At 36.5% G+C, this 8,517-nt stretch overlaps 1 protein-coding gene across 1 annotated transcript in view; it reads right to left on the reverse strand.

The window, feature by feature from the left end:
- Positions 1-3,515: 3,515 nt before the first annotated feature.
- The window catches only part of LOC123516783 (probable serine/threonine-protein kinase DDB_G0278901), a 203,658-nt gene continuing 198,656 nt past the window's right edge, over positions 3,516-8,517 (reverse strand). Inside the window, exon 3 of the mRNA XM_045276442.1 lies at positions 3,516-3,697. Within this exon, the coding sequence (XP_045132377.1) occupies positions 3,555-3,697 (143 nt within the window). The 3' untranslated portion in view covers positions 3,516-3,554. The remainder of the gene's footprint in view (positions 3,698-8,517) is intronic.

Consider the following 8,517-nt stretch of genomic DNA (forward strand, 5'->3'; position numbering starts at 1 on the left):
TTAAACCTCCCTCCCCTGCCCATTCCCTCCCCCACCACAAACAAGTTCCCTCCCCCATAACTACCCCGCCCTTAACAAGCCTAATTACTGCAAGAGACTCGTTCAGGGATGATTTAAATACAGCTTGCGTCTTAGAGAGAGAGAGAGAGAGAGAGAGAGAGAGAGAGAGAGAGAGAGAGAGAGAGAGAGAGAGAGAGAGAGAGAGAGAGAGAGAGAGAGAGAGAGAGTGTATGGTAAGGGATGGGAAGGGAGGGAGAGAAGGGGCAAGAGAAGAAAGGAGAAGAGGAGAGGAGAGGAGAGGAGAGAGAGGAGAGAGAGAGAGAGAGAGAGAGAGAGAGAGAGAGAGAGAGAGAGAGAGAGAGAGAGAGAGAGAGAGAGCGTGGGAGGAGAGGGAGAGTGTGCTTGCTACTGTGTGTGGACGGGAGATGGTGGGGTCAGTGTATCCTGAGAGAGAGAGAGAGAGAGAGAGAGAGAGAGAGAGAGAGAGAGAGAGAGAGAGAGAGATGAAATAAAATGAAATAAAAGTGAATTAAAACACACACACACACACACACACACACACACACACACACACACACACACACACACACACACACACACACGTGCCACATAATACTTGGCGGCGGGTCACAGGTCAACAGGGGTCACAACCTCCCCGCACACCTGCCTCATTACCACCCCGCTCAGGTAGGTAAAGACTCCCCCCCTCTCTCTCTCTCTCTCTCTCTCTCTCTCTCTCTCTCTCTCTCTCTCTCTCTCTATCCTTCAATCTCTTTTTCCTCCTCTTCTATTTCTCCTTCTCTCTTCCTTTCCTGGCTCCTTCATTCCTTATTCCTCTCTTCTCTCTCTCTCTCTTCTTCGTCTCTTTCTTCTCTCCTTCATTCATTCCTTTATTCATTCTCTCTCTCTCTCTCTCTCTCTCTCTCTCTCTCTCTCTCTCTCTCTCTCTCTCTCTCTCTCTCTCCTCTTTTCTCTCTGCTCTTTCGTTTTGTCATTGTTCTGCGGAGAGAGAGAGAGAGAGAGAGAGAGAGAGAGAGAGAGAGAGAGAGAGATTTTGTTTTCCTTCTCTAACTTACATTTCTCTTACTATACTTTTCTTTCTTCCTTTACAAAATGAAGTCAACAACTCTCTCTCTCTCTCTCTCTCTCTCTCTCTCTCTCTCTCTCTCTCTCTCTCTCTCTCTCTCTCTCTCTCCCATCCATCATAAGGTGAAATTCTCAGGTGAAAGAGGCGCATGATGACCCGCGCTTACCTGTGATCACTGGGAGAGAGGGAGAGGGGAGAGGGAGGGGAGGGGGGAGAGGGGGATGGGAGAGGGAGAGGGAGAGGCGAAGACACTTTTACTTCCTGTGTATTTTCACGAAGGAGAGAGAAAAGGAGGACGAGGATGAAGACACATAATAACAAAACGTGATGATACAGCAAGAGGAGGAGGAGGAGGAGGAGGAGGAGGAAGAGGAGGAGGAGGAGGAGGAGAAAGGGTGAAATGGAAGGTGAATCAGGTATAGCACGTGCCTTTTCCTCCACCACCACCACCTTCTCCTCCTCCTCCTCCTCCTCCTCCTCCTCCTCCTCCTCCTCCTCCTCCTCCTCAAAACTTGTACTTCGTGACTCCAACCATTGCAAACTTTTTTTCTTCCGTCACGTGCGTTGCTGAAAGGAGGAGGAGGAGGAGGAGGAGGAGGAGGAGGAGGAGGAGGAGGAGGAGGAGGTGGAGGAGGGGAGAAGTAAGGGTGAAAGATGAACGGGTCGAGAGAGAGATTACCACCACCTACCTCCCTCCTACCTCCTCCTCCTACCTCCTCCTCCTCCTCCTCCTCCTCTCGCCTCACCTTCATCCTCTTTACCTCTTTACCTGTCGTTAATTAACTACTCACCTTTCCGTAACCAACTGACCTGATGATCTTGCAGGTGAAAAAAAAAATCTACAGGTAAAAAAACATTCAAGTCAAGTTAAAGATAGAAATAGAGACAGGTAAAGGTTATGACGAGGCAGGGCAGGTGTGCTCAGGTGAAGTGGTAATTGCGACCAGATAAGAACATAAAGGTGAATCAATTGTGTTCTTGTTTGTGTTTGTTTTGTTGTGTTTTGGTTCTGTTTGGTTCAATTTACCTTGTTCTCTCCTTCTTCGTGGTTGATTTGGTGAGATTTCTTGACTTGTTGTTGTTGTTGTTGTTGTTGTTTTAGTGTTTGTCCTTTTCTTTATCTCATTTTTATTCTTTTTACTTGTTTTTCTTAATTTTTTTTTTTTTTTTTCTTCATTTCTGTCTATTGTTGTTTATCTCTGCTACTGTTAGAGGGAATGCTTGGTTTGTTGTTGTTGTTGTTGTTGTTGTTGTTGTTGTTTCTCATTATCTCGTTTATTAATTGCTTTGTTCTTTGTTCTCTTTTAGTTGTTTGTATTTCTTCATTCTCTATTTTTCCTTTTTCCTCTTCGTATTCAAATTAAAAGAAGGAACACTGGGATTTTGTTTTGTTTTCCTTCGTTTTCTATTCTTTTCTTTCTCTCTCTCTCTCTCTTATATTCAGAAAAGTGAAAGAAAAGGAAACTGATTTTTTTTACTTTTTTCTTCATTTTCCATTTCTTTTTTCGTTTTTCTCTCTCATATTCAAAGTAAAAGAAGGAAACACTGATTTTCTACTTGTTTTCCTTCGTTCTCTACTTTGTTTTCCTGTTTTCCTTCTCACATTCCAAGTAAAAAGAAACACTGAGATTTTTACTTTTTTTCCATTCGTTTTCTATTTTTTTTCTTTTTTCTCTCATTCAAAGTAAGAAAAAAATTAAAAAGGAAACACTAGAATCTACTTTTTTCTTTTTTTCTTTTTTCCTTTTTCTCTCATATTGAAAGTAAAAAAAAAGGAACGCTACGATTTAGTTTATTTTTTCCTCATTTACCTTTCAAACAATTAATCATTTTCTATTTTTTTCATCACTATTTTTTTTTCAGTTTTCTTTTTTCATTTTTTATTTTTTCAGTTTTCTCTTTTTTTCATCGTTTTCAATTTTTTTTCATCATATTTTTTTCATAGCGTTCTATTTTTTCAGTTTTCAATTTTTTTCATCGTTTCACATTTTTTTCGTTGTTTCATATTTTTTCATCGTTTTCTACTTTTTTCGTTTCCTATTTTTTTCATCCTTTTCAAATTTTTTTCATCGTTTCCCAATTTTTTCGTTTTCTGTTTTTTTTCATCACTATTTTTTTCAGTTTCCTATTTTTTCGTCGTTTTCTATTTTCTCTCTCTCTCTCTCTCTCTCTCTCTCTCTCTCTCTCTCTCTCTCTCTCTCTCTCTCACACACATTTGTTCAAGCATTCCAAGTACTTTAAAACGTTCTACTTCTTCCTCACACTTCACATTTTCACTTCACTCTCAGGTAAAGTTCGAATGAAGTTCAGACAAGTTATTCTCTCTCTCTCTCTCTCTCTCTCTCTCTCTCTCTCTCTCTCTCTCTCTCTCTCTCTTATATCGTCTATTTTCAATCACTTACATTTTTTCCTCTACTCTTTTCCTTCCTTTTTATTTTCTTTCTCACTTCTTGTTCATCATTTTCTCCTATATTTTTCTTACTTTGCTGCTGCTGTTGTTGCTGCTGCTGCTGCTGTTGCTGTTGCTGTTGTTGTTATTGTTATTGCAGCTACACCTCCTCCTGAACGATAATTCCGTCTTGTTCTCCTTCCTCCTTGTCTCATAACTGTCTGCAGGAGGAGAAACAATGCATATAAAATAATCTCATCAACAACATTAGTAGCAACAGCCTCATAATTCTTCTTAATGATACAGGCCTTACCTCCTTACCTGGGGATATAGATAGATACATAGGCAAGTAGACAGACACACATACAGGGGGAGAGATAGATAAAGATACATGGATGGACTGAGAGATAGAAAGATAGATAGATAAATAGACTGATAGATGGATGGATATAGAATGCAAGAACAGGAATAGATACATTGATAGATAGATAGATAGATACAGATAGACAGTTTGACCGAAAGATATCGAGATAGAAATACAGATAGATAAATAAATATATAGATAGGTAGATAGATAGACGGACAGAGAGATAGATAGATAGACAGATACACAATCACACACACACACACACAAAAAAAAAACATATATACAAAAATAAAGCTAAAATAAACACGACAAATACTTCAATAAAAAGATTAAAAAAAATAAAAACACTTTAATACCAAGACATTAAAACGAACACAAACACACAAATAAACACAGAGGAAAAAAAACAACCAGGTAAATGCCACGATAATTTAACTCCCGTGGGAAAATATCTCTTGCACCTGTACTCGTTAGGTAAAGGTGAGTAAGTACATGTGAATAAGGTGGCGGCAGGTAGGTGGGTAAAAACAAGGTGGTTTATTAGGCATCTTGCTGTTCTATTTAATTAAAGGTAAGGTGATGATGCTAAAAATTAATCGACAGGTAAATGACAGGAACTTTTTTTTGTTTTCATGTCTTCAGGTAAATAAATTGTTGTTAATATTTGAATTTTTTTTTTCTTTCTCTCTCTCTCTCTCTCTCTATTCCTCCTTTTCTTCGCCCTAATCTTTGTAAATGCATTCCAATACTACTTTCTTTCTCTTATCTCTTTAAATACTCGTTCCATTTCTACGTCACAAGCCAAGATGATGATGATGATGATGATGATGATGATGATGATGAAAAGGAAAAACGGAAAAGAAAAATAGAAAAAAGAACAACTACTTCTACTACTACTATTACTACTATTACCACTACTACTATTACTACTACTACTACTACTACTACTACTACTACTACTACTACTACTACTACTACTAGAACAGCAGCAGCAGCAGTATTAGTAGCAGTAGCAGTAGCAGTAGCTGTAGCAGTTGTAGCAGGATCACCACCACTACCACCACCACCACCACCACCACCACAACAACAACAACAACAACAACAACAACGTCAAACCAAACCAAAACAAAAATACAAGAAAAAAAAATAAAAATACACCAAAATTCACCAAAATTCACACCTTTTACTAATCACCAGCCAATACCACAAGTAACAGGTGAAGCAAAGCACACTCACCTGCACCAATCAACACACCACACTCACCTGGCCTCGCTTCACCTGTCTGTCTGTCTGTACGTCTCCCAAACAGGTCCCGGCGAATCCCAGGTGATACAAAAACAAAAGGTCTAAACGCAATGACACGACACGGGATACGAGTCTGTGACACGAAATTAAATAAGAATATCACACCGTTTGACAAAAAGAAGACCTCGTGACCTCTCTCTCTCTCCCCCTCTCTCTCTCTCTCTATCTCTCTCATGGGAATAAAAGGAAAGGTTAGGTGAACATTGACGCTTATAATGTCAGAGAGGATTAAAATGTTGGTCTTACGATTGATAAAAAGTAATTAATTGATGGATAAATTAATGAAGACTAAGGGAATTGTGATTGTGATGTGAAATGAAGAAGAGAGTGGTGAATAAAAAAAAAAGGGGGAAATTACTGATAGAGATAGTAATAAATGAGTGAATTGTAATGGTGAGTACGTGAAATGTAAGAGAGTGATGAATAATAATGAAAAGGAAAATATTGACAGATTATAATATGAGTGAATTGTAATGGTGAGAAAGGTGAAAGAAATGGAGAAAAAGACAGCGATACATGAAAAATAAATGATGGAAAAGGAAAAACATTGACACAAAATAAGAAGAAACGGATTAATTGTAATGATGAGCAATGGAAATGAAATGTATAAGAGAGAGAAAGAAAAAAAAAAGAAAAAAAAGGGAAAGTGCTGATCCAAATAAAAATAGAATGAATAAAGTGTAATGATGAAAAAGGAGAGAGAGAGAGAGAGAGAGAGAGAGAGAGAGAGAGAGAGAGAGAGAGAGAGAGAGAGAGAGAGAGAGAGAGAGAGAGAATGAACGATAATTAAAAAAAAAAAAAACTGCCCAAGTAAAAAAAGAAGAGGTGAATTGTAGAAGAGAAGGATAAATAAGAAAAAAAAAGAGAAAAATATTGAAAAAAATAAAAATGTTGACTTGAAATGCTAAAGAGAAAGACAAAAATCACTAAAATGCTACTGAGCGATAGATAAAGAAATAAATAGATAAATAAATAAATCAATCAATCAATCAAGAGGGGTTACTGACCTAAAACTACAAAAACAGAAAAGAAAATATTGAGCAAAATAATCTCAAATACTAAAGAATAAAGAAAAATAAATAAATAAAGGGCCTTTCACACTAAAATCTTTGTCTATTTATCAATTTATCTATCTATCTATCAACGTATCTCATCCATTCTATGCACACACACACACACACACACACACACACACACACACACACACACACACACACACACACACACACACTCTCTCTCTCTCTCTCTCTCTCTCTCTCTCTCTCTCTCTCTCTCTCTCTCTAGAAACACCAAAATTTGAAATAATAGAGATAGAATTACGAAGAAGAAGAAGAAGAAGAAGAAGAAGAAGAAGAAGAAGAAGAAGATGATGATGATGATGATGAACAAGAACAAGAACAGAAGGAAGAAGAAAAATAAAGAATAAGAAGAACAAGAAGAACAACAACAACAAAAAGAAGAAACAAATAACAAATAAAAAAAAAAAAGACGAAGCCGAAGAGGAAGAAAAAATAAAGACGAAGAAGAAAAAATAAAGAACACGAAGAAGAACAAGAAAAACAGGAAGAAAAAAAATAAAGAAGAAGAAAAAAGAAGAAAAGAAGAAGAAGAAAGGGAAATTATAACTTAACCTACCACAATCGAAAAGAAATTAAGCAAAAGTTCACAGGAGAAAATTTATGAAAGTGTCTATAAAAAGAAAAAAAAAGAAAAGTGAAAAAGAAAAAAAAAGGCGACAAATTAACCCCCCCCCTTGAACTAAAGAAAACGGGAACATGTGAGTAAAGATGGACTAAATACAGAGAAATATGAAAAAAAAGTAGAAATAATTGATAGATCAGAGAGAGAGAGAGAGAGAGAGAGAGAGAGAGAGAGAGAGAGAGAGAGAGAGAGAGAGAGAGAGAGAGATCATGCAAGTCAATAGAGCAGTAAAATAAGTAATAAAGGAGTAAGGACAATACATAATGATGATGATGATAATAATAATAATAATAATAATAATAATAATAATAAGAAGAAGAAGAAGAAGAAGAAGGAGAAGAAGAGGAAGAACAAAAAGAACAAGAAGACAAGGAAGAAGGAGAAAAAGGACAACAAGAAGACAGGAAGGAGAAAAGAAGAACAAGAAGAACAAGAAGAAGAGGAAGAAGAGAAAAGAAGAAGAAGAAGAAGAAGAAGAAGAAGAAGAAGAAGAAGAAGATGATGATGATGATGATAATGAATTAGAAGAAGAAAGGAAGAGAAGACAACGATACTGATAAACAACAACAACAACAACAACAACAACAACAAAGTAGAAAAAAACAAAGAAACATGATCATAATAACAATACTGACGATAATGATGATGATGATGATGATGATGATGATGATGATGATGACAAAGATGGCAAAGCAAAAAAAAAGGAAAAAAGGAAAAAGAAAACAAAAAAAAAGAAAAAGCACTTAACCTTCTCGCCTCTTCGTTACAAAAGGTCACAAAATCAAGAATACTCGTAGACGAAAAAAAAATAAATAAATAAAATAGAATAGAATAAATAAAAATAAAAATAAAGGAAAATAAAGAATAAAAAAAAAGATAAATCGATTATTAACCTCAATAAAATAGAAAAGGACAAAAAAAGGAGAAATTTCAGAGAGAGAGAGAGAGAGAGAGAGAGAGAGAGAGAGAGAGAGAGAGAGAGAGAGAGAGAGAGAGAGAGAGAGAGAGAATTAATAGACAAAAAACATGTTAAGACTGATAGATTGAAAAGGAGAATAATAACGAAAATAGAATAGATAACAGAGCAGAGAGAGAGAGAGAGAGAGAGAGAGAGAGAGAGAGAGAGAGAGAGAGAGAGAGAGAGAGAGAGAGAGAGAGAGAGAGAGAGAGAGAGAGAGACAGGTATTCAGAAACGCTTTGCTGTCACCGCTACTATTTTCAAGGACCAGAAATATGATAAGCAGGATTTTCGAAGAGTGTCCTCCAATTAATAGTCCAGAAATCTTGTCACTCTGCCTCTAAAACCGTAAAAAAAAAAATGAAATGAGTGAACTACAACGGTGAGTAAGCTGAATGAAATGTAGAAAAAGACGATAAATGAAAAAAAAACACGAATAAACTGATTAATTGTAATGATAAACAATTGAGACAAAATCTATAAGAGAAAGAAATAATAAAAGAAAAAAAAAGGGGGAAAAAATGCTGATTCAAATAAAAGCACCTTAATAAAAACACCTTAATGAAACTCGCTCCAATTTAAATAAAGCTTTTTAGAATAGAGGTGACGCAGAGGAGTGGTTCAGAATAAGAACTTTAATTAAAGGTACATACACGAATCTTCTCACCTGCTAATATGGTCTACAGGTGTGTGTGTGTGTGTGTGTGTGT

Source organism: Portunus trituberculatus, chromosome 6 (genome assembly GCF_017591435.1).
Source record: "Portunus trituberculatus isolate SZX2019 chromosome 6, ASM1759143v1, whole genome shotgun sequence".
Taxonomy (NCBI): domain Eukaryota; kingdom Metazoa; phylum Arthropoda; class Malacostraca; order Decapoda; family Portunidae; genus Portunus; species Portunus trituberculatus.